The sequence below is a fragment of the Octopus sinensis genome, linkage group LG24 (assembly GCF_006345805.1).
Source record: "Octopus sinensis linkage group LG24, ASM634580v1, whole genome shotgun sequence".
NCBI classification, from domain to species: Eukaryota; Metazoa; Mollusca; class Cephalopoda; order Octopoda; family Octopodidae; genus Octopus; species Octopus sinensis.
In genome coordinates, this window is record NC_043020.1 from 22432589 (window position 1) to 22459914 (window position 27326).

General features: G+C 39.3%; 1 protein-coding gene across 1 annotated transcript; it reads right to left on the reverse strand.

Annotated features, from left to right (window-relative positions):
• Window positions 1-2390: 2390 nt before the first annotated feature.
• LOC115223981 (transaldolase) lies at window positions 2391-27089 on the reverse strand. Its single transcript, XM_029794754.2, has 9 exons — window positions 26787-27089; window positions 13818-13941; window positions 12738-12845; window positions 11318-11449; window positions 8505-8565; window positions 7302-7416; window positions 6092-6221; window positions 5063-5130; window positions 2391-2646 (listed from the first exon to the last, which is right to left on the reverse strand). Exons 1-9 carry the CDS (start codon window positions 26878-26880, stop codon window positions 2489-2491), a joined length of 990 nt encoding a protein of 329 aa, XP_029650614.1. The 5' UTR covers window positions 26881-27089; the 3' UTR covers window positions 2391-2488.
• Window positions 27090-27326: the final 237 nt, after the last annotated feature.

Here is a 27326-nt window from a genome sequence, read left to right on the forward strand (position 1 = left end):
GGAATGAATAAGGATTAGATCCGGTCGTCAAACAGTGGTGATGACAGACACAGGCTTCAACACAGTTTCTGTCTACCAAATTCACTCACAAAGCATTGGTCAAACCCAAGGCTATAACAGAAAGACACTTACCCAAGGTGCCACGTAGTGGGACTGAACCTGAAACCACATGGTTGCGATGCAAGCTTCTTAACCACATAGCCATGCCTGTGCCAAAGTTTCTTTCATAAAATTGTCAGAAGGCCAAACCCCAAACATAAACCCTTCAAAATCGTTGGGGTTTGTATGAGAACCATAAGGGGTCAGAGGCAGGTTGATAGTGAAAGGGACCTACTCATAATTTAAAAAGGAGGATGTAAATAATACCAGAAGGCATTGCGTCTGTCCCCATTACCCTAATATATGTACAGGGCCATGCATTCAAAAAAAGGGGTCAGCAGTGATTTTTAATAAGTGGCTAAAAGGTTTTGAAAAAAAGTTGGTTTGGGAGGAGTATGGTGGGATTTGAACACTGAACAGTGACACTAAAATACCACCAGGTATTTCTTCGGCCTGTTGACTTCACCTCAAAGAGTTCAGTTAAGAAACTCACTTTCTAACCCTGTGGGTTCAAGTTCTGTCCCACTGCTCAGCACCTTGGGCAAGTTCTTACTGCTCTTGCTGCAATAGCTTGTGGATTTAGTAAATAGAAACAGGATGGAAGCGTATGATATATATATATGTGTGTGCCACCAGTTAACAATTGGTGTTCCTTTGTTTATGTCCCCTTAGTGGTTCAGCAAAAGAGACTGATAGAATAAGTTACCAGACTTTAAAAAATAAGTACTGAGGTCAATTGTTCAACTGAACCCCAGAATGGTTGCAGTCCAATGATCAAAACAAGTGACAGACACAAAACCTCATACTTCAGGGAAGGAAACAGTCGATTATATAGACTCCAATGCTTCATTCAATACTTATTTTATCTGCCCCAGAAAGAAAAAAACTCAAAATTAACTCTCAAAGGGATTTGAACTCTTAAACCATAATAATTTCTTAAGCACAAAGTTACAAATTTAGGGGAAGATGTTTCTCAAATTAGCTACGGTTGAACCTGGAGAGAGATGAGCTCTGCTGGGCCTACATAGACTGCATGTCCAAAGCATGCTGTATATCACATTGGAATCTCTAGAGCCCCATGGTGTGGAGCAGGTGTACTTGTTCATCTTTCTAGGATCAATAAATTCAACCTCAGCATGAATCAAACACTGAATTTAAACTTCAGTAGATATCACATGGCATTCTTCTGCCATTTGATCACCATCCCAATAATCCCTTATGTAGCACCAAGCCTGAAATTGTAGTGATGGTGGGGGCTGGTCAGTCTGTACCATTGACCAGTCTGGGAACTGAACTGAAATTTTCTCATCAACCACAGAGGGAAGAAAGGCAAAACTAACTTGATGGGAAATATACCACAAAACATTTTGTTTGATACACTAACAGGAGGGATTTAGTCAGTTACATCGACCCCAATACATGACTGGTACTTTATTTTATTGACCCTCAAAAAATGAAAGGCAAAACTGACCTCAGTAAAAAATTGAAATACAGGACATAAATAACCAGCAATTTGTCCAAAATGCTAACAATTCTGCCATTTGACTACCTTTTGATAATTATTTCAAATGTTTGGCTCAAGGTTAGCAGTTTTGTGAGGTGCAAGTTAAGTCCCAGGACATGACTGGTACTTGTTTTATCAATCCCAAAAGGATAAAAGGCAGAGTCAGCCTTGGTGGGATTTGAACTCAAGAACATAAGGAGCCAAAAGAACTACCACTAGCATTTTATCCAATGCACCAACAATTTTGCTCACCACCTTAATAATAATAGGCACAAGGCCTGAGACATTGACCCCAGTGCTCAACTGGTTCTTAATTTGTTGACCCTGAAAGGATGAAAAGCAAGGTTGACCTTGGCAGAATTTGAACTCAGAACATGCAGACATGAAATGCCACCAAGCATTTTGTCCAGTGTGCTAACAATTCTGCCATTAGACCACCTTTTGATGATAATTATTTTAAATTTTAGCTCAAGGCTAGAAGTTTTGAGAGAAGCAGGGCAAAGCAAAGCAGGATGAAATGTTGCTAAGCAGTTTGTGCAAGGCCAGCAATTTTAGGGGAATGGATGTGTTGACTGTGAAAGGATGAAAGGCAAATTGGAGCTCAGCAGAATTTGAACTCAGGACATAAACATTAACAGCTGGAAGGAATACCACCAAGCATTTCTGTCTGATGCACTAACAATTCTACCAGCTCATCACCTTAATAATAAAATAAAAATTAAAACTTATAAATTTCTTTGATATTTTCTTTTATTGCTTCAATATAGAGTTTGTTTGGTTTTTTGGGTTTTTTTTTCATTTTCGTTTTCTTTTGAAATTAAAGATCTTAAAAGACAAAAATATTTTGACAGTATCTTTTTGGATGATTGAATTCTTTGAATTGCATTACATCTTATCCTGAAGAATCTTTTCCAATTTGATAGCGTCAGCAGAGAAGCGTCTGATGCCGTCAGCAAGTTTTTCTGTGGCCATTTCATCTTCGTTCATCATAAAGCGGAATGTTTTCTCATCCACCGTGACTTTTTCTAAATCCATGTCTTGTGCTGAAAATTTCAATTAAAACCAAATGTAAAGAAAAAAAAAAAAATTGGAGGAAAAAAAAATCAACAAAACAGCAAAAAAATATTTCAAATGCTAACATCTTTCAAGCATTGAGCCTCATGGAGGCAAAGTGGTGGCGCTTCTTTTGAATGCTGGGCCTCATGGAAGCAATGACCGAGACTTTTGGCATTATGTCATGCTTGAGAAGAAGACCCATCAAGCTGAGTAAAATCACAGTTGTGGCAGATATCAGTGTCACGCAAATGGCACCTGTGCTGGTGGCACATAAAAGCACCTTTTAAGCGTTGGGCCTCACAGAGGCAAGGACTGAGACCATTTGCCATTATGCCAGGCTTGAGAAGAAGACCCATCAAGCCAAGTAAAATCGCAGTTGTGGCAGATACTAGTGGCACGTAAAAGCACCTTTCAAGTGTTGGGCCTCATGGAGGCATGGACCGAGATCATTTGGCATTATGCCGGGCTTAACAGGGGCAACGGTCCATTATGCTGGACTTTATGGTTAAAGTGAAATCTAGTATATCTATATATATATATATATACACATATATAAGTGGGAAGACCAGTCAAGCCAAGTAAAACTGCAGTTGTGGCAGATACTACTGTCACACAAATGGCACCCATACTTTCAAGTATTGGGCCTCACAGAGGCAAGGACTGATACCATTTGCCATTATGCCGGGCTTGAGAAGACCCACCAAGCTGAGTAAAATCGCAGGTGTGGCAGATACCACTGTCACACAAATTGCACCTGTGCCATGTAAAAGCACCCCATTACACTCTCAGAGTGGTTGGCTTTAGGAAGGACATCCAGCTGTAGAAACCATGCCAAAACAGACTGGAGTCTGGCGCAGCCTTGCCAGCCCTGGTCAAACTGTCCAACCCATGACAGCAAGGACAACGGACTTTAAGTGACAATGAGTGTAGGTGTGAAAACAGCAGAGACATTGAGTATGTTACCCTTATAGGACAAAAAATGTTGGGAGACAAGTGTGGAACTTGAAACCTGGACCTCCCACATACCGGCTGGTCCTCTACCATTAAGCTAAACTGCCCACTGACAACAATTTCTCTCCATTTAATGCTATAAACATAGATTCTTCTGGAATGCCACATCATAGGTAAACAAACTTCCCCACTTTTGCTTTCAAAATATTCCTTTCTTGTCTGTAGGATACAATACACATTTGATGCTTCCAAAAACAAAAGAAATTGGAAAAAGGTTTCTTTCCATATGTTGTTGCATCGACAAAATAATTCTACTTTTACTGGTTTCAGTCATTAGACTGTGGCCATGCTGGGGCACCACCTCTAAGAATTTTAGTCGAATGAATCAACTCAAAGACTTTTTTTTTAAAGCCTAGCACTTATTCTATCAGTCACTTTTGCCAAACCACTAAGTTATGAGGACAGAAACACATAAACATTGGTTGTACAACATAACATACAAATTTCAAGAAGTTAAAATTCAGTTTCTAAGCTTTTCACTGTGAAACTTTAAGCATATGTAAATACGTCTCGTTGGTCTCTTTATATACAGAAAATAAAGGAGATTGTCCTACTTCATTTCATTTTAATTTCATGCATTGTTTTTGTCAACTACACAGTATAGTGGGGTCAGTTGGGCACTGTCTGCGAGAAAAACAGCACCATGATGCAATTCATTCTACCAGAAGTTTGGAAACGACATGCTGTACTGCTTGCCATTGCGCCAGAAGCTCCAATACGAACATTTCAGAGTGTTTGGGTGTCAATCTGAGGACATGTACTGAGAGTGATAAAAATCAAACATCATGGTGTTTGGTGTGATCACTAGTGATGGCAACATTAGGCTTCCATTCATCTTCCCATGGAGGAGGTAGTGTTGCCCTGGGTGAATAGGGTAGCTGCTGGAAGATCCTATGTCTGGCAACAGGAATCTGCACCATGCCACAGAAGCAGGAGATCCTGCGACATCACCCGTAACATCTGGCCACATAACTCCCCAAACAGCAACCCCCTTGATTATTAAATGTAGGGTGCAGTTGAGCGAGAGACCAACAAAACTCCTTGTAACCCCAAAGATGAACTGAAGGCAAGGACTATGGTAGCATTCACTAACTTAAACAAGGAGACCATCCAGAAGAGTTACAAGAGATTTCAAAGTCATCTGGAGGTCGTGGTTGAAGCCGATGGCAATTTTATTGAATAAATTTACTCTTTAGTATTTCAAGCCTTTTGAGCAGATTTGGTGAACCCTAAATCCCAGTCCAGAAATTGAAACCACAATCACAACACTTTACACACTGTATTTTATCGAACCCTGAAGGATGAAAGGCAAGGTTGATCCAAAAACAAATACTGCAAATCCACCAAAGGACTAATTACAATAATAACAACGATCAATAAATCAATAAATACCTTTGTCCTCTGACAGCTGGGTTTGTAAGATGTGGTTCATTTTACTGAGTTCTTCCAATAATTTGGGGCTGTTTTGATAAAAATTTGAAAGACAAAGAATAAAGTATCAGTATTTATTAAAAATATTGGTTTCAAATTTTGGCACAAGGCCAGCAATATTAGGGGAGCAAGGAAGGTTGATTACATAGACTCCAGTGTGCAACTGGTACTTGTTTTATCAACTCCAAAAGGAGGAAAGACAAAGTCAAACTAAGGTGGAATTGGAACTCAGAACATGGACGTAATGCTGCCAAATGTTTTGCCCAGTGTGCCAACGATTCTCCCAGCACAAGGCGGGAGGGGGGTCAGTCTCATCAACCCCAGTACTCAACTGGTAATTGATGGTATCAAGGGTGAAAGGCAAAGAGGTCCTCTGTAAAATTCATTCTCAAAATGTAAAGATGGATGAAATTCTGCCAAACATTTTGAATGGAATTCTAACCATTCTGTTAGCTCAATGCCTTACAAGGATAATAATGTTCTCTATTAAAGGTACAAGGCCTGAAATTTGTGAGAAGGGGATTAGGCAATTACATCGACCCCCAGTGTTTCACTGGTACTTATTTTATTGACCCCAAAAGGATGAATAGAAAAGTTGACCTCGGCAGGATTTGAACTCAGAATGTAGTGATGGGTGAAACACTATTAATCATTTCGCCTGGCAGGCTTATGATTCAGCCAGCTTGATGATAATCCTTTCTGCTGGAAGCACAAGGCCTCAAATTTGGGGGAAGGTATTAAGTCAATTACATTGACCCCCAGTGCATAACTGGTACTTATTTTATTGACCCTGAAAGGATGAAAGGCAAAGTCAACCTTGGCGGAATTTGAACTCAAAACATAACAGCAGACAAAATACCACGTCAGCGTGCTAACGATTCTGCCAGCTTGTCACCCTAATAATAATAATAATAATAATAATAATAATAATAGGGCTAAAACAGAATTAAGGCTAATATGACTGGGGTGAAAAAAAAGAGCAAATCTTACCTGATGGTTAGCAAGTCACAGCCAGACAAACCAGTTATCTGACCTGTGTTACGAAACGATGCCCCCATCACTACTGTTTTATAATTAAATTTCTTGTAGAAGTTATAGATTTTTGTGACGCTTTTCACACCTGGAAAAGAAAAACAAAATCAGGAGACAAGAATTGGTCAATGCCAACAAGTGAGAGATCCATATAGAAGGGCAATCCAAAAACTTCTTTCCAAAGGGTTTCTGGTTTCTGGTCAGTCCGATATTAAAGATTTTTATAATTTTTAATTTAAGAAAATATTTCTTCAGATACATTCATTTACAGAAATAAACGAACTTTGGGCGAATTAAAATGTGTCTGTGACAAATTTCAACTTTTAAAGGCAAATTCATGGCAGTTCCTCTTATTCTTTTACTCTTTCACTTGTTTCAGTCATTTGACTGCGACTATGCTGGAGCACCACCTTAAAGGGTTCTTATTCGAAGAAATCGACCCCAGGACTGATTCTTTCTAAGCCTAGTACTTATTCTATCAATGTCTCTTTGCCAAACTGCTAAGTTACAGGTACATAAACACACCAATATCAGTTGTCAAGTGATGGTGGGAGACAAACACAGACTCAAAGACACAGGCACACAGACATAAATATATATGATGGGCTTCTTTCAGTTTCCATCTACCAAATCCACTCACAAGGCTTAGCTCGACCCAAGGCTATAGTAGAAGACACTTGCCCAAGGTGCCACAGTGGGACTGAACCCGGAACTAAGTGGTTGGGAAGCAAGCTTCTTAGAGAAGAAAAAATTCTTCTCTTATGGTAAAAGATGTAAAAGCAGTATATCTGCCCCATGTTAGATACAGGGCCAGAAATATCTGACACAGGCCTGTCAGATTCCGAAAAGCAGCATTTCTGGCTATTTTGCTGTTATCAGTTGGAAATACCAAAGAGGGAATAATTTTTTCTCCACAGCAATTGCAGTGAATGTGTTTAGAAGTTAAAAAGATGTCACAAACATATTTTAACGAACCTAAATTTGTTAATGCCTAATCATTGCTTGGTGCTGATACCGCTGCATATATCTGCAGTTACACAACTGCTCTGTAACAAAGGCCCTTATAAAAGCAATACAATGGGGTTAATTAGTTTGTGTCCAATCAAGAAATTAAATTGTTAATAAGCTAGTAGAAATTTTAAAAGGCAGAGACTAGACATCAACTTACCAGGGTCTTCCAAAGGTTCAAAGGACTTTTTGTCTGTATTTTTGACAAACCAGTCCAAGATACGACCAACAAATGGAGAGATGAGAGTCACTCCAGCCTCAGCACATGCTACAGCCTGCAGAGAAGAAATAATAATAATAATAATTCTTTCTATAACAAACACAAGGCCTGAGATTTTAGGGGTGGGGTTAGTTGATTATATCAACCCTAAAAGGACGAAAGGCAAAGTAGACCTCAGTAGAATTTAAACTCACGGCATCAAGACAAATGAAATGCTGCCGAGCATTTTGCTCAGCACAGTAACAATTCTGCCAGTCGCCACCTTGGTAATAATAATAATAATAATCATTTCAAATTTTGGCGGGAGAAGATGAGTTGATTACATTGACCCCAGTGCTTAACTGGTACTTCATTTATCGACCCCCGAAGAATCAGTTGAAATTATTGAGATGGAATATAACCATTATTTGAATAACAGGAATGCCGTTCCTGAATCTGGGTGGCAAAGTTAAATCCATTGTCCATTTTGATGCTATCCTGGCTACTGAGGTGCCCCTTAGCTGAGTCCTCTCTGTTGCAAGCATTCTGAGAAGACCCCGCCATCTGAGGATAACTTTATCTCCTCCACTCTCCATCCAGTGTCTCAGGAGCACTGATAAGGAGTCAAGGTAAGAGCTGGTGACAGAAAGGGCAGCTGGCTCTAAAACAATGCCTCAACATTACATCTAACCCATGCTGGCATGGAAAGAAACAGATGTAAAACAACTGAACAGACAAGCACTTAATAAATATGTAAAATTAAAATATCAAGTCATTAGAGATAAATTGTTAATTGCTGAGCTTAACTCTTTAGCATTTAAACAAGCCGTAGCTGGGCCAAACATTCTCTCTGCTTTATGTTCAAAGCAGCCAGGTCCAGCCTGTCACACCTACCCTACAATGTCATTCTAAAAATGAAACAATCATCATCATCAATCTTTGAAACCTTGAACCTTCGAGATAACACAAATAATTCAAAAGAAGGAGAATAAATAAATGTTATGTTTGACACGGAAAGTGAAGTCTAGCAACTCAACACTCAACCTTCGCACTCACTTCTGAGTGGAGTGGAGGGTGGAGATTTAACATTACCTTCCCTCAAGAGAGGGAGAAAGAGAAAAGATATCACTTTGAAGATGGAATAAAACTGGTTTAAGAACTCACCTGATGAAAGTTAAACAACAATGTCATGTTACAATGAATGCCATGTTTTGATTCCAATTCTCTGCAAAAAGAATAAGAATAATAATAATAGTAATATATAACATATAGAAAATAGTACCACTAGGCACTGCACACATCCTACATAAAACAATTTCAGTACAGTAAAAATAAGAGCATCACAACAAACTGCAGTACATACCCAAGGCACACAGAACTGTGCTTGGTAGTGTAGTGAAAGCATGTGATGAAAATAAGACTAATGAATAATGATAATCCTTTCTTCTGTAGACACAAGGCCTGAAATTTCTAGGGAAGGGGTAAGTAGATTACATCGAGCCCAATACACACCTGGTACTTATTTTATTGACCCCAAAAGGTTAAAAAAATCTCAACCTCAGCAGAATTTGAACTCAGAACATAAAGATAGATGAAATGCTAAGCATGTTGCCAGCTCACTGCCTTAGGTCTCAAATTTTGGCACAAGGCCAGCAATTTCAGGAAAAAAGGTTAGTCGATTACAATGTCCCCAGTACACAACTGGTACCTATTTTATCAGCCCCGAAAGGATGAAAGGCAAAGATGACCATGGCAGAATTTGAACTCAGAATGTAGAGACAGACGAAATGCTGTTAAACATTTGACCCAGCATACCAACAATTATGTCAGCTCACCACCTTACAACAACAACATCAACAATAATCCTTTCTACTAAAAGAAGAAGGCCTGAAATTTGTGGGGAGGGAACTAGTTGATTACATCAAATGCAGTATACAACTGGTACTTATTTTATTGACCCCAAAAGGATGAAAGGCAAAGTCAACCTTGGCAGAATTTGAACTCAGAATGTAGCGACACACAAAATACCATGAAGCATTTCACCCAGCATACTAACAATTCTGCCAGCTTGCTACCTTTACAACTATAATACTGGAAGCAAGGCCTTAAATTTAGAGGAAGGGATTAAGTGGATTAGATTGACCCCAGTGTGTAACTGGTACTAGTTTTATCAACCCCGAAAGGATGAAAGGCAAAGTGGATCTCGGCAGAATTTGAACTCAGAACATAACGGCAGACAAAACACTACTAAGCATTTCGCCCACCGTACTCAACGATTCTGTCAGCTTGCCACCTTTACAATAGTAATAATAATTCTTTTGAAGTTTATGCACAAAAACTGAAATTTAAGAGGAAGGTCAAATCAATTACATTGACCCTCTGTACTTGAACTTATTATCGACCCCCAAATGGATGTATAAACAGGGAGCTGGAAGAATTGCTAAGCATTTTATCTGAAATGCTAATGATTCTGTCAAGGCCAACAATTTTAAGGAGAGGAGGGTTACACAGATCCCTTACATGTTCAATTGGTACCTTTTTCCCTTTTATTTCGTCAACCCTTATAGGCTACTAATGCAGCCTAGTCTGTGATATTGATACAAAGCCATCAATTTCTAAGAATTCATTATGTCAACACCAGTGTATAACTGGTTAGTATTTTAATGACTCAGGTGGGTGGGGGGCAAAAATCAATCAGTAATATTTGAACTCAGAATTTTTTTTTCTTTTGTTAGGAAAGGGAGAATCCAAGACCCTTTCCAGTGTCTCCAAGGTTGATGGGTAAGGAGGGGGAGAAAAAGTATCCTCAAATCAAGGACCTGGTCTGCTAAGAGTACAAGGTGCCACATGATGTTGTTGAACTAGGCCAAGGGTTAATCTGTCACCAAATAGGCCATGGTGGGATTGGAATTCAGAACACAAATACTACAAGGCACCCAGTCATAGAAACTGTACCAAAGTTGACATTGGAGACTTTGAATCCTAAGGGAGTTGGGGTACTTCATGCTCGGGTTTAAGGGGATCCGAGTGGACCCTCTGCGGGGAGCTGGTTCTTGTAGAGAGAGCCACATAGCTACTCAAATCAAGTCGGCAGGGTAAAGGGGAGGAGAGAAAGTAGAAAAGATCAGTAGGAATCACAAGAGATAGACAGTGGCAATGAAGTACCCAGGTGACCCCACAAGGCACAAGCTGAGTAGAAGTGGGGCGGGGAGTGAATGTGGACAGTTTGCAGGACTGTGTGGGAAGGAAAATAAGGGGATGGAGAGACAGACTGCCATAATACTTATGTCTGTTTGTGTGTATTTTTTCTAGACACCATATGACAGTTGTAAACGAGCATCACCATCATATAAGTAGTGCTGTCCATATCCAGTCTTCCATGAAAAACATGTCTGGCCGCGGGGGGGGGGGATATTACCTTACTTGGAAATAGGTAAAAGTTGGTGACTGGAAGGACGTTTGACCATAAGGAGAAAAAAAAAATCTACCTCAACAGATACTGTCTGACTCATAGAAGCATGGAAAAGCCAAAATCCAAAACAATGATGAGGCTTCAGGGTCAATAAAATGCCAACATCAGCGGTCAGACTAAGAGAAAAATGGGTTCTGCTAGATTTTAAAATGCTCAACACAGACAGAGTATGTCACAACGATCCTTCATCAGAGATTGAGGGTCCAAGGAAGGCCAGATAATGGTTAAGGAGTTAGCAACAGGCAGGACAGTGTCCAGCTGTAAAACTTTTGGTTCCAACGTATAAACCATTCTACGCATAGTCGAGTGGTGGTAAAATAATAAACCAAAATATTTTATTACTCAATTTTAACCACCATCATCATAAAATCTGTCAATACTTTTACCCCCACCTGGTGCCAGATGGTAGGACTCTAAACTCCAACCCCGCAACTACAAATTCTCTCCTGACAAACAGCCCTGCCCTCTATACATGAAAGGAATATTAGAAGAGTCATTGACTTACTTGGCAGCCTGTATTCCTTCCCAAGTGGAGCTCAGCTTTATTAAGATTCTCTCCTTGTCGATCCCTAATTCTTTGTACATCGTAATGATGTTCTTTGCTCTTTGAATCATACCTTCTTTGTCAAAAGACAACCTGAAAATTAAAAAGAAATTCATAAAAATACAATCAAAATTATATAAGAATACTTTGAAACAAAGCTGAGATGATGCCTTGGTTAATTTAAACGTGAGTAAGCTTTAACTCTTTTGGTACCAACCTGCTTGAGACCATTCCTGGTTCTGTGGTACAAACTTCCTGTTTTAAATTCATCTGCATTAACCCTTCAGCACTTAAACTGACCATATCTGGCCAATGTATTCTACTTGATTAATGTCCAAGCTGGCCAGATCTGGCCTATCACACTAACCTTACATTATCATTCTAAAGATTAATAGTCTTCTCATCGAAATCTCAAAACCACAAAATAACGAATGATTAATTGAAACCAATTCCAATAAATAGGCATCGCTTTTAACAGAATAATGTGAATGCTGAAGACTTAAAGCCTTTCCATCAAATTTATGTTCCCCAAACCAACTTTTAATATCAAAGTTATCAGACTAAATTCTTCATTATTTTCAAAATGAATTAAAACGAAGGCAGAGTATTTCAGCAGAAACATGGTAACAAAAGGGTTAAAGTGATCTTAATGAAAAGCTTCCATCAAAATTTTATGTTATTTCCAAACACCAGATTAATAATGACAAAGTTACTTTACCAAAATATGAGAGTTTCTCTCGTGGTAACTACTGCAGCATAGTTTTATTCTAATAGGACATTGATGTTTAAGTGGGGATAAAAGTTATCTCTCGGTATTAAAACTGCCTCTGTTGCTAATATATATTAAACAAGCTCACTGGTTAGTCGTGACACCAATGCCTGTTCTGGCAGTTTTTCTATATATCACTGGCAGGGAGATGTTCTAGCATCCAGCATTGATGAGACCAAGAAAAGTCAAGATCACATGATCTGGTGGTCTCAGCACTGAAGATGGCAAGAATTTGACTCCTTGCTAGCAATATGAACAAGCATGCATTTGATCCCAAAAGCCTATACAAGAGTTTCTCTCATGATATTTACTACAGTATAGCTTGTTCTAACAGTGGAGATAAATCATTAGAATCTAAGCGCATCAACATGTAGGATGCCATACACACACATACCTGCAGTATATTATACACACACATACCTGCAGTATATTATACACACGTGTGTGTGGACAAAAGAGAAATCTTGTCAGATTTGACAGGATATTAAAGAAATATGGTGGGGGGGGAATGTTATTTGCACCTGGCTAGAAAAGAATAGCACAGGTGTATGAAGGGTGGCAGAATATGTGGAAGGAAGAGGTTAGGGTGAGAGCAGAGATGAAGCAACTTACCTGGCATCAACTTCTGTGGAGACACGGCCTGGAATGATCTTCAGTATTTCACAACCAAAAAGCACATTGAGTCTATCCAAGGCACTGATCAACTGTTCTTCATCGGAACTACAATAAATGAATGAATTAATAATAATAATGATGATTTCAAATTTTGGCACAAGGCCAGCAATTTCAAGAGTGGGGGCAAGTCGATTATATCAACTCCAGTACGCAACTGGTACTTAATTTATCGACCCTGAAAGGATGAAAGGCAAAGTCGACCTCGGCAGAATTTGAACTCAGAAAGTAAAGACATGAAATACAGCTAAGCATTTCCCCCGGCTTGCAAATGATTCTGCCAGCTTGCTGCCTTTAAATAATCCAAACATGGCTGATACCAGATCCGCCTGACTGTTAAACGATGAAGAAAAATGATTTCAAATTTTTGCACAAAGCCAGCAATTTTCTGGGACTCCAGTAGTCAACTGGTATTCATGTTATCAACCCCAAAAGGACAAAATGTAAAGTCAACCTCTTCAGAATTTGAACCCAGAACATAAAGACCGATGAAATGGCACCAAGCATTCTGCCTGGCAGCAAACGACTCTGCTGCCCTTTTAATAATCTTTTCTACTCTAGGAATAAGGCCAGAAATTTTTGGGAAGTGGGCCAGTTGATTAGATCGACCCCAGTATGCAACTGGTACTTAAATCTACCAACTCCAAAAGGATGAAAGGCAAAGTCAACCTCGGCAGAATTTGAACTCAGAACGTAGTGACAGGCAAACGACTGCCAGATTGCTGCCCTTTCAATAATAACAATTCCAAATTCTAGCACAATGCCAGTAATGTTGAGTGGATGAGATTAGTTGGTGTCACCAACACTGGAACTTCTTTTTATTTCAAAAAATGCACTTTTATTAAATACATAAAAGAACATCTAATTAATTTTGCAGTTAAAAGAAACAATTTGGAGTGGGGAGGGAGGGGGTTAAATACTAATCAAAGGGGCACAAGACAACCACAAGCAACAAACAAATTAGCAGAAAGGGCCACACGATGGATCTGCCCCACAATAAAGCAATAAAGCAAACCTTACCCTCCTTGACTCTTTGCCCACTTGACAGCTTTCTTCATCAGTTCATCGTACTCCGACATGTTAGCAGCGGCCAAGATAAGAGAAGGATTTGTAGTTGAGTCGGTTGGTTTGTATTTCTTCATTGCTGTGACAAGAAGAAAACAAAAACAGTGAGTTTTCACAAAACACACACTCATCACTATTTCTATTAAAGTGCAACAATGAATGACAAAAACACAACTATAAGGAACGATCCTTGATGTACACCGCTTTTTCATTCCACTTTAACACACTGCTGCCAATGCAAGTCTTTATGTATATAATCTACCTGCAAGAAATAGCAGTCAAATCTCACTCAAACCACATTTTAATGTCGTAAAAATGGTCTCGTGTCAGTTCACAGCATCTGTGGCTGAAGAGGAGATGACCACTCCAAAACCCATGCATCTTATAGTCTGGTCAGGTTGTGCTAGGCGCTGACTCACTGTATTTACAACCTATTTGTCAACAGCAAGAAATTTCTTCCATGACAAAATACAGCGATTGGCTTTTTTATGGGTGCAAATACACCCCAAACATATCTGAACTTGCAACAAACTTGCATTATTACATATCACCGCTAAGCACAATCACCCCATAATTACATGGGGTGATTGTGTTGAATAGCGCAACCAGTCATTAAAAGATGACAGGAACATCAGAAGAGATTTGAACCAGTAGCAAGTTTGTATTCATACACATCACTGCTTCGCATTGTCACCCTGCATTAAACTATCATCATCATCATTTTATGTCCACTTCCCGTGCTTGTAAGAGGCCAGACAAGTCATTGTTTATGGAGCAGAGCATTAGATCTCACTTTCTCACAGCTGGAGACTCTTCCTGAAACCAACCACTTTGCAGAATACACTGGGTGTGTTTTATTGTGGCACCAACATAAAAGAGGTTGCCATGTCTGCTACAAAACCAAAGGCTCTTATCAACTCCTACACTCAGCAGGGTATAACAGGTATATTTTAATCATGGCAGCAGCACTAGAGAAGGTAAGAGTGAGAAAAAGGGTTTGAGGGATGGGGAGAGTGACTAATGGCTGTTGACAGCAAAAAACCAAAGAGAGTATGATATCTGGCAAGCCAGAAGAACTGCACAGAGTTCTGCTGTCTGCTTTCTACAGTTAGAAGCCTTTCCTAATGCCACTGTGAGTCTGATGCTTCCAAACCCTGTGGTTTCAGGTTCAGTCCCACAGTAAGTGCCTTCTGCTAGAACCTAGGCTACACAAAACTTTCTTAGTGGTATCTGGTAGACAGGAACTCTAAGAAATCCACTGAGCACTTCTCTGTGCTTGTATGGGTCAGGCAGATTTTCAACAATCAGATGCCCTCCACCACCAGCCTTTTTGCCAACCCTCACTTGTTTTGAAGTAAGGTAATATCCTTCAAGACATATTTTTGCAGAAGATTGGAAACAAGACACTGCTTGTATGACAATGACACTCATTTACAAATATCATGCAAAGTCAAACAAAGAGATAGTAATATACACACACACACACACTAATGGCTAAAAACTTTTTAAAATTTATTCTATACAAAAAAAAAAATTAAAATTAAATATGCACGTTTTTCAACTTATTTTTAATCTAGAAGTGATTCTCTCCCCTTTGTCATAAATTCACTAGCAGCAAACCATATATAATATATACAATGGACTTCTTTCAGCTTCTGTTAACCAAATCTCCTCACAAGGCTCTGATTGGCCCAGGGTCGTGATAGAAGACATTTGCCCAAGGTGCCACACATTAAGATTGAACCCAAAACCATGAGCTGGGAAATAAAATTCTACCTTCGAAAACATGGAGTAAGAGGTGAGGGTTAGGGACATAAAGAGCATCCAACTGTAAAACAATTCTTTAATAAAGTATCCACCTAACCCATACTAAGATGGAAAACAGACATAAAATGAACAAATAAAAACGCTTTTGCCCTTCAGCATCTGTTGAATGCTGATGGCATAAAATGCTACTAAATCCATACCTAAGCAGTTGATGATAGAAAGAGAACCCAGCCGGAAAAACTAAGGACATCCCACCTGCCTAAAATGGGGACAACACAAGCCACAGTGAAACAGGGATAAATGAACTTATTTAATCCTGCTCCATAGTTAATTTATGTGCTGGTAGTGATGATAAAAAAAAATTAAATAAACACCCAGCCTCTGCTGTAAAGCGGTTCGTGATCAGACGAGCACCCAGTCATAAAAGCCGGATCACTCCTCATCATCATTTAACGTCCATTTCCGATGCCGACATCAGTCGGGCAGCAGGACAGGAATTGGCAAGTTGGAAAACTGCACCAAGCTCTGCTGTGTGCTTTGCTACATTTTCTACAGTTGGATGCCCTTCCTAATGCCAACCACTCTGCAGAGTGTGGACTGGGTGCTTCTTGGATGGAACTAGGAGCTGTGAGGTCACCAAGTCACTTCCAAGATAAGGGCCCCTCAAATGCAGGCAGGGACAATGGAACTAAAATAATGGAGATTATGAGGACTATATAACAGCCCAGTTCAGTCCAATAGGTCATACGCAAGATGATGTTGGGGGTTAAGGAATGATTATCTACAATTCAGCCACCATGATCAGCAACATTTTGTGTCGAAGCCAGGCTTGCATGGCTCAGACATATCACAATGCAGCCCTGCTCAAAGTTACTTCTCTCATCTAAACAGACCGAGTTTTACACCTCACCCATACATTCCTTCTGGGTATGGATCCTCTGGCTGAATGCCATCCCTAACGTCAACCACTCAACAGAAAATAATGGATATATTTTATGATGGCACTAACCCTAAAGGGGTTGTCGTTCTCAGTAAGAGTCTTTTCTGCTGCAAGTTTGTTCCAATCATTCACTAACCAGTTTACAGAATGTACTGGGTACATTTTATCATAGCACCAACACCAGAGAGAGATGCCATCTCCCTCAGTAAGACCAAACAGTGCTGTGCCCTATGTCGTTAGGGTAGAGAGGACTTACATCTAGCATACCGTAGTTCAACAGGAATTGTAACATGGCACAATCAAATGCCTTGGAGAAATCCACAACTACAAGTATTTCAAAATCAACAAGACTGGCCTTCTTTAGGGTATGTGTTGAGGGCATTCGTCTCTATGGGACTGAAACCTGGGCTAAGAAGTATCAGCTTCAAAACTGCTCTGATGATACATAGACTAGGCATCTCATGAGGGCTCAAACCATCTCAGGGGCCGAGCTCAAGACCAAAGATGAGATTTATGGGTACATTTCACTCATATCTACTTTGCTCCTCAACACAGGGTTATTGGTGGCTACCGTTATTTGTCCAGTCCATGCCAGCATGGAGAACGCATGTTAAATGATGATGCCATCATGCTGAACATAAAGCCGTACCAAATCTGCACAAAGACCACTCAACAATTCCTTACACAATCTGAAACCGAGGACTCATGAAAGCTAATGAAGAAACGGAGATCCCTGACATAGCGACATTCGTGTTGACGAATTAATGCAAATGAAGCAAATTAATGCAAAACGGGAACAAAAAAACTTATTGAATAATATTCTCATTCGTAATTCTGTAATTTACTGCTTTCAAAATTTTGCACACACACACACACACACACACACAACTCCCTAAATTTATATTCAACTGTTTATTTTTAATTCAATTTGTTAACCTAACGGAATCAAATCAGTTATAGGAACAACTGGCTTTTTATTTAATCTTCAAAAGTGATATTACTGTTGAAAGGGAAGCGAAAACTAATGAAGCAATGATTTAGTAAAAAACATGAAGAAATAAGGAAGCGTGAAAAAGAAGAAAAAAATTGAAAACTTCTTGGAAGTGTTTCATGACAAGGTAGACAACTCTTTTTGGACTGTGGGAACTATGTATGTATGTAGAGGGTGGGGCAGGGAGGACGGACGTTTTTGAAAAGGCTATTACTCAGCCCCAGGGGGAGGGACATGTTCGACAGATACCATTCGGTCCGTGGTATCTTAGCATTTTTTTTTCAGGTGAAGCCATGGCGCTGTGGACGATAGAGAATCACGTGTTTGCCTACGACAGTTACGTGAAGAACAATGAATCAGTCACGGCAGTTCGGCGTGAGTTTGTATGTAGATAATTATTGGAGCCCTGAGATGAGAAAGTCAATTCGAAGACTACAGATCCAATCCATCACTGGAACTGTAAAAGTCTGTAAAACTTTCCAGGAGTTTATCATTTAAATATACACGAACATGTCAAGATATGCAAGTATATGCATGAGAATACATACATAAAACAAAACAAACAAATCTGCATATATACACACACACACACCCTATTGCTGATGTTCAAATTCCAATGAAGGAGCCTTGGAGCTAGGTTAGAAACCAGTTCTTTTTCTATTGGCAAGAAATCTTGAAATAAAACTGAACAATGACATTCATACATACATTTGTGTCTGTGTATACACACACACGGAAGTTGGGATCAGTGATATAAAAAGGATATGAACTTAAGATGTTATTTTTAAACAATGAAATTCCTCCTGAATGGGTCTACTGTAACAATGTAATAAGTCATACACTCAAAGGGATTGGGTGGCTTGGCACTCAGAGTAGGAGAGTAGGAAAGAATAGGCAAACGGATTTAAAAATACAGACATAAGATATACACAAACACACACAGACATATCAACACATTATACATATCCCGTGCCGGTGGCACGTAAAAGCACCCACTACACTCTCGGAGTGGTTGGCGTTAGGAAGGGCATCCAGCTGTAGAAACACTGCCAGAACAGATTGAGCCGCAGCCTTCTGGCTCACCACTCCTCAATCAAACCGCATGGAAAGCAGACGTTAAACGACGATGATGATGATGATGATATATACGTCTATAAATAATATGGGTGACCTTAGGTTGTTAAATTGCTAATAATCCTCACACATACATATATATTACATACAGGGAAACAGGACATAGAGATAAGCACACCCAAAGACGGACATACAAACACAGGACATAACACACCTCAACAAACAAGTGAGGAAGGGTTAGAATCGAGATAAGAGGTTTTACCTCTATCATAGGATGAGCTTACAAGACACACACATCGACAGAAGCACACAACTATAAGCGCATCCGCACGCACACACATGTTTATATACAGGCCATATATGCACGCACACACATGTTTATATACAGGCCATATATACACGCGCAAATAACACACACGCATAAATTATACGGACTTGTTCATATACAAACACATACAGTGTATATATATATATAAATATACATACATCTAGACACACTAGCACACGCAGAAATGTAAATATACACACCCATATAAACACATATACACATTCCTAAGAGATACACATACAGCAAATCGAAAATCTATCTCAGAGAATACACCCACGATATCTGATCATTCGATCTGCTAAAAATAGCAGTTAAATCTCCTTCAAAGCAAATACCATTTTCTAAAAGGGAAGGACACATTGAATAACATAGTCCTAGATACATTGTTCCGAATTTTATTGACGGTTATAACCATACTGTCTCCTCTACAAAGGTTATAAAGTATATTATAAATATACTTTATTTCTACAGGTTTATATACAGTGTAAATTGTACGCAAGACCGGTGGACTGACAGAAGTGTGAAGGTGTCGGGTTAAAGATGATGTCTGGTACCTTGCATTCTGAGTTCAAATGCCGACAGGGTTGACTAATCATTTCATCCTTTAGTGGATCGATAAAATACCAGTCGAGTACTGATATCGATGTGATCGGCTTCCTCATCACTCGAAATTGCTAGGTTTATATAGAAAGTATTCTTCCGAGTGCCATACCAATATCTATCAATGGCGGTGGCGGACAAGTTCGAATGTCAGACTAAATATATACCATACAGCATATCCTCTGATTCATTCTCAGTTCAAATCCCGCCATGGTCTACTAGGGTGATAGTCTTAATCGGTCACCCGGTTTAATATCAACAGCCGGTGGAACCTTGGAGTGATATCGGAGTCCACTTTATTGCAAGCGTTGGGACCGGGCCTGGCCTTCGATTCAAGGACACCTCCCTCCTGACTTAAAGATTTCTTTTTAATCTTGTTTTTTCTAGTGTGTATAACATATAAAATATATATTTATGCAGTCGTCTGCCACAGCTTCGAATTGACAAAGACTTTGAGAATTGAATTTGGTAGACAAATCGGTTGGTTAAGAGACTCGCTTTGTAATCTCCTGACTTTTGGGACCAATCCCACAGCATGACACTTCGGAAAAGCATCTTTGGTCCTCAGATTGATTGACTCCTTGTGAGTGTAAAACTTGGAAGGAAGGGTTAGGGTCAAGACAGGCATCCGTCCACACAGCAAGGCGCTTTAAGATGTCACGTCCGACCCGTGCCAGCATAGAAAAATGTAGACGTAAAAACGAAACGAAATAACTGCATTCACCCTTCACCAATGACTGTGAACTTGATTGTGCTCCAGTGCTGTCTTAAGACACGAGTCCCACGGGTCTATGGACCCGAATCTGATTTGTGTCTGTTGTGGTTTATTCATCAATAAATATTATAGGGCCCAATGGATTTGCTGAAGGGTTTATAGTGCTAAGATGTCCCTCCTGTATTCACGTTAACATAGCCTAAAAGGGGGTGGCAAGACTTCCTTTTGTACCCACCCACCCCCAAAAATACCCCCTTTTTTTATTTAATTTTTTTTTTACACAAACCCCCGTTTTCGGCTACGGAGAATACAAATCTGCAAAAAATTTGTAAAAATCGGTATTTTGAAATTACCCCAACACACACACCACCCCCACCCCAAATTCTTCATTTTAAAGTTTTTTCAGAAACTTTTGTTTTTCAAAATACGCGGGAAAACACGGAGATAATGATTCTGAAAAAAATTTACAATACTTTTTCTGGTCAGGGTTGGGGGTTAGGGTTACGGAAAAAAGTGAAAAATGAAGAAACGGAGGGGAAATGAGTAAGCGGGGAGGCAAAAAATTTCAAAATCCCGATTTTTGGCAATTTTCCGGAATCTCCGTATCCGAAGGGTTTTTAACAAAAAAAAAATTTTTTTAAACACAATAATGAGCGAGAAGAAGTCTTTCCAAAGGGGTGCATACCCTATGGTGATACCCAGTAACAAAGGCTAAACTTGTACGGTAATGCAATTACTACTTCACCCCATCGAAGTTGGGGTGAAACAGTAATTGCTTCAAACTGATCTAGAATTGTATTTTTCTTTTTTTAACCATAAAATACCCTAAATTACGTTATGCAACTTGTTCTCTCTTTATTTGCTTTTTTTTTTTTTTTTTTACGAAATGTCATTTGAAGGACACTTCACTGCTATTTTTAACAACTAGAGCGACCACATAGAGGCTCGGTATGGCAGTCGATACGGTGTAAAGCCCGATATGTTACCCGAGCAAATCGATGGCAACAAGCCATATATGATTTCAATGAGAATATACCCGGGGTGGCACACAATAATCCCAGTTAAACTTGTTCCACACGGCACATTCTTCCTACGTCATGCACAGTCAAGCAGTGGCGGGTTTTCTTTTATTTATTAAACCTCCAAATCAACCTGATCAGCCCTGGGTTTTAGCATATCGTTGACTACATTTTAAAAAGCGATATGGCTAGACTTTATTTGAGGTAAATTTGGCTCACCTAAAATCTCATGCAATATCTGGTGGACGAAACGTACCGTGGAGGTGCGACTTATAACACCTCATTTAAATTATTCCAACTTATTTGTTGTCCTGTCACAAACAAGTAACCGGAACAATGAGCTTTAAAATTATCCCGTAACTCGAGTCTACCACAATTAACAGCTTACTTATTTCCTCTCATTATAAAATTTCTCTTTATACACACATTATGTACGCACATATAAACACATACCTACGTAATAATAACAATCGCTTTGTTGGACTTGATTCAACGCAAGATATACAAACATATATATATACATACATACATATATATATATATATATATATATATATATACATATATAAATATATATAGGGAGGGAGAGAGAGAGAGCGCGTGTGTTTGAATGTAAACTCTATAATTAAGTTCATTCCATGGTTTTCACGACGAAGGTATTCCAATGAATAGCAACGAATATAAAATAGAGGTACGGGAGTTGGGTGTGTGTGTGTATATTACTCTTACTCTTTTACTTGTTTCAGTCATGTGACTGCGGCCATGCTGGAGCACCGCCTTTAGTCGAGCAAATCGACCCCAGGACTTATTCTTTGTAAGCCTAGTACTTATTCTACCGGTCTCTTTTGCCGAACCGCTAAGTTGGAGGGGACAAACACAGACACATACACATATATAGCGGTTCGGCAAAAAAGACCGATATATATATATATACGATGGGCTCCTTTCAGTTTCCGTCTACCAAATCCACTCACAAGGCTTTGGTCGGCCCGAAGACACTTGCCCAAGGTGCCACGCAGTGGGACTGAACCCGGAACCATGTGGTTCGTAAGCAAACTACTTACCACACGCATCTTCGTATAAACAACTTGCACAGAATACCTTCACATTTCGTTTATAAATTCAAACGTCTGTGTGAATGTGTGCACACACACACACACAGCTATTATTAAAAATTCTCAGGTTGGGTCGCGCAAAATTTAGTTAACAAGGCCCTGAATATAAAGCCTGATATTGTTCACATAAAATCTAAGGGGTCCAAAAGAAAGTTTAGCAATTCCTTACAAAACACTAGAAATTCTACAGCAACTCATAACTGGAAACTCAAAGCTAATAAGAGAGGACCACTAGATGGTATTTCGTTCTGCTAAAAACAACAGACAACTCTCTTTCAGAGGAAGGACATAGGATAATGTTGTCTGTGATAAATTAAATTCAGAAGGCTGGGACTGTCACGGTTAGAGTGTCTTTGAGAGTTAAAACCTGCTCAACCAAGAATGATCCTGGGGCTAAACAACAACCATTAAGAAAATGGAACGGTAGATCCCAATAAAATCCATCATGCTATTTAGGGATCTCCTTCCTCCCAAACGTTTCGTCTCCCTACACTTGTTTTCCACGGGACACCTGTCTTCGCACACAGCAAACGACTGAGATTTTCAATTAGAAGTCCCACACAAGGAAAAGAACAAAAAGGGTTGTTTTTCCTTCATGTTTTTTTTTTGCTTGTAATTTTTTTTTCATTATTCCCGCATTTCATACAACAAAAATTGGTAAGGTTTCGTTTTATGATCACAAAATGAAAGTGAGAAATTATTGTAAGTATTAAATGGGTATTAACATGATGTTGTTCTTTCTTTTTTTTTCTTTTTCAAAATCATATAATCCCCGTATTCTTAAAGGTGGAATCCTCCACCACCATCATCATCCTTCAAATACAAAAACCAAATTTAGTTTTAATAAGTTAGTTGAGGAAAATTAATAATTTGAAACCTGCTTTTTAAGGGAAGTGGAAGTAAAATCGAAGTGTCTTTTACTGAAAACACGGAAATCCGAAGAGATTTTTTGAAAGAAAAAAGTGAAGGAAGGTGCCTAATGGATATATCTACCTGAACATTATGATTAGCGGCATTTCATCCGTCTTTACGTTTCGAGTTCAAATTACGCCGAGGTCGACTTCGACTTCCATCTTTCGGGGCCGATAAAATAAGTACCAGTTGAGTACTGGGGTCGATGCCAATGTAATCGACTTACTCCCCACCCATTTCCTCGAAATTACTGGACTTGTAATCTGTCAAGCGTTTACAAGGCGGAGTTTCAAGAAGAGCCTCGTGGGGAAGGAAAGGGACAAGGAACTGGTAGGCTCTTATTAGTATGCCTCGGTTTTATGCAATAGAAATTGCAATTTTGAAAGAACTATTTTTCTTTTTGTTCCCTAGAAATTCAATTTTCATATTTTGCTCTCCCAACGAACCCCATGCCCTTTTCGTTTCCCCCAGGTCGCGGAGGCGCATAACTAGAGCAAGGGTTTCCAAAGTGGTCGATATCGATCCCTGGTGGCGATGTGGCTATTCAAAGGGGTCGATAAATGCACATCTACTTAATTATTATTTATTTATTTATTTTCTTGTGCATGTCTGGGGGTGGTCTTGGAAGTTTGGGGACCCCTGGGTTAGAGTGTTGGACTCGTGATTGTAAGATAGCGGTTTCGATTCCTAAATCGACCAATGCGTTGAGTTCTTGAGCAAAACACTTCTTTTCACATTGCTCCAATTTATTCGGCTTACAAAAAAAGAAATAATCCTGCGATGGAATGGCGTATCGTCCAGGGAGGAATATATACGCTACAGAAACCGAGAAACCATCACTTAGGAAGAAGATTTATCCCCACCCTTCTGCCCTTTTTTTCTTAGCTATTCCGAGAGATTTCTTCCAAAAGTTTCAGGTTCAAATATGAGCCGCCCTTCCAGCATTTCGTTACCTTTTCCTTTCCTAACAGGTATAAAACTTCTAATTCGAAATTCCATGCTAGTATTCTAGGTAAAATAATCCATTCGGGCATCTTCTTACATTCTCCGTCTCTGCAATGAGTTTTCCTACGATTTCAGTGGATTCAAGACTAGTAAAACAAACTGATCGTATACGCCCGAGATTGACTCGAACTCAGAACCTCATGGTTGCCAAACGAACTTCTTAACCACTCGGTCATTCATTCTCCCTAAATCAAATCAACGAGTAGAGCCTCAATGTAGCCATTCAGCTTGCTAGAAATAACAGCCAAATTTCCCTTAAAATCAAATCCTAACATAAAATTAAGGGATACACTGAATAATGCAGTCCTGGATGCATCGTCTAAGAAAAAGCCGTACCGTCACGATCGGAACGTCTTCGTCCATAGGTCTACTGGATCAGGGGTGGCCTGGGGTTAAACAACATTATTAAAACATGTGAACCACCGAGTGTTGTAATGAAGAAGCAGTATTCCTATACAATAGAGTCGGAAATTATCGAATGCATCACAAACTGTCGTCTTTTTTTTCTGGTTCACGCATCAAACTTTACGAATCTGTGAATAAATTTTTTTGGCGGGGTTAGAGTTTTGCCCCACCCCACTCTCTTGAGTTTTAACTTTTTTTTTTTTATATTTTTCGAAACTTTTTTTTTTCAGATTTATATTAAGTTTTAAAAGTGGACTTTCGGAATAAAGTAACACAAAATAACGAGAAAGAAAATATATGTCATTTCAGCGGCGGTTTCTGTTCCAAAGGTACGATGACTGGAGGGGGCAAATTACAGAGATGTAATTTTTAAGGAGCGACGTTTCCTTCAACCATTGTTTTGAAATGTGGATATACAAAAAAAAGGGGGGGGGGGCAGAAATTCCAACTTATGGGAAAGTCCGCCCAATTCCACCCATGTTCATCACCACCAAAAAATCTCCTATACTCAAAACATAGAGATCAGGAGAAATTAAGGTTTTTAGAGCTTTAGATAATTTTTGACTCTATTGTACAGGAATACCAAGGAAAGTTCTCTGTGACGGCGAGAAAAATCGATAACGGCTACTTCAAATTATACTTTTACTACCTCAAATAACGAAATACAACCAAGAATACATTGGAAAATATTGTCCTAAATATGTCAAAATGGAACGATCACGGCTGAAATATCTGGTTTCCTAAATCAAAATCGACCCGGACCAAAATACATCTATATATTCATAATGCCTTCTTTTATTGGCGACAAAGACCCAAAAGATTCGTAATCCACGATGTTTAAAAACACACATCCGAAGAAATTAAGGCTTTTGGCGCTGTAGGTTTAATTTCTGACTCTATTGTATAAGAATACCAAAGAAGCTTCTACGTGGTCGCTAGAAACTGCAGTAATAATCCTTCCAAATTATACATAACTACCTTAAATAAGGAAACACACCAAGAACATATTGGATAATAATGATGCTGTCCTAATGTCAAGACGTGGTGGTCACGGTTGAAATATTTTTGGTCATAAGATTTTCTCAGGACAAACCCGGAGCTAAACAATATGTACATATTCATGACACACCTACACAAGAAAAATCTCATTGCAAAATATACACACACACACCACAATACAACACCATGTGAGTCTGTGTCGATGCGTGCGAGTGTATATAAATAATTTATACACATTTAATTCCAAGCCGAGGCACCGACGACCACCTCTACTGCCACCGTCACTATACACTGTTTGTGCTCCAGTTGTGGTGGTTGTTCTTATTTAGCCCCGGGCCAGGTCTGACTGAGCACAGCTATGGCCAAAAGGTTTTCAATTAAGGCCATAAATTATTTATTTATTTATTCTACAGACAGGTGATTAAATTAGCCAGGCGTAAATTAAAGATTTCTTTTTTAGCTGCTATTTCTATAAGACCGCGGCCGTGCAGAGGGAATCCGTTCTCGTGAAACTTAGATTAGCGAGGGACGAAGGGAAAACGGTTTCGAGTGTGAAAAACGAAGACGAGAGAGCATTCCGAGATTCCAGAATGTAGGTTCCAGTTCCATCTTTTCCGTTTTCTACCTGAGGTCGTTGTTTACGCACAAACACAAGATTATTATAAACACACGCACATAATATAAACATACCTATAAATAATATACACACGCATGCACACGTATATACGCACACACATACACACGCATATATAAATATATATATATATATATATATATATATATTCACTCAGACATACACACACGCACATATATATAAACGTATACACATATATGCACACACATACACACACGCGCTCAAATATACACAAATACTCTCACATACACGCGCACACATGAACACACACAATTACATGTATATATACACACATATACACATCTATCCATATCTATATATATATATACACACATATACACATCTATCCATATCTATATATATATATACACACACACATAGGTAGAGCTAGACACAGAGACATGAAGCAAGGCGGCTTACCGTGAAAGTCGCCGGTGTCCGCCACCACAATCGTCTTTTCTTTCAATTGATCGAGGACAGATTTCGAAGTTTTCTTCACATCAGGCTCAGCCATTTTTCTTCGATTATTTCTGTTTGTTGAGGACCTTTCTCTGTTCTTTATCTAATTGGGTCCACTCGGCCAACGGAAACCTTTCAGTTGGTGTTTTAAAGGAGAAACGGAGTTGGAAGAATCACAGACTTCGGACGTATTTCAAGAACGACGAATGTCTAGAAGTGTGGGAGAGAGAGAGAGGAGGAGGAGGTGTAGTAGATGGGAGACGGAGGGAGGGAGAAAGAGCCATACAGATAAATGAGAGGGGTGGAGAAAGACAAATGAGAGAGAGAGAGAGAAATAAGAAAGAGGAAGGGAAAGAGACTGCTGAATAAAAGGAGGGAGTGAGAGATAAGGAGATAAATAAGAGGGAGGAAGGAAGATAAATAAGGGAGAGGGGGAGTGAGAAGATCCCAGACAAATAAGAGGGAGAAAGATAAAAATTGAGAGAGAGTCAAATAAAAATG

Excerpts from the sequence above, each read along its gene's own strand:
- LOC115223981 (XM_029794754.2), bottom strand. The coding sequence starts at position 26,880 with ATGGCTGAGCCTGATGTGAAGAAAACTTCGAAATCTGTCCTCGATCAA. Across the intron at positions 11,450-12,737 it reads TCCACAGAAGTTGATGCCAG|GTTGTCTTTTGACAAAGAAG; the intron begins GTAAGTTGCTTC and ends TTTAATTTTCAG. Across the intron at positions 2,647-5,062 it reads CCAGCTGTCAGAGGACAAAG|CACAAGACATGGATTTAGAA; the intron begins GTATTTATTGAT and ends TGAAATTTTCAG.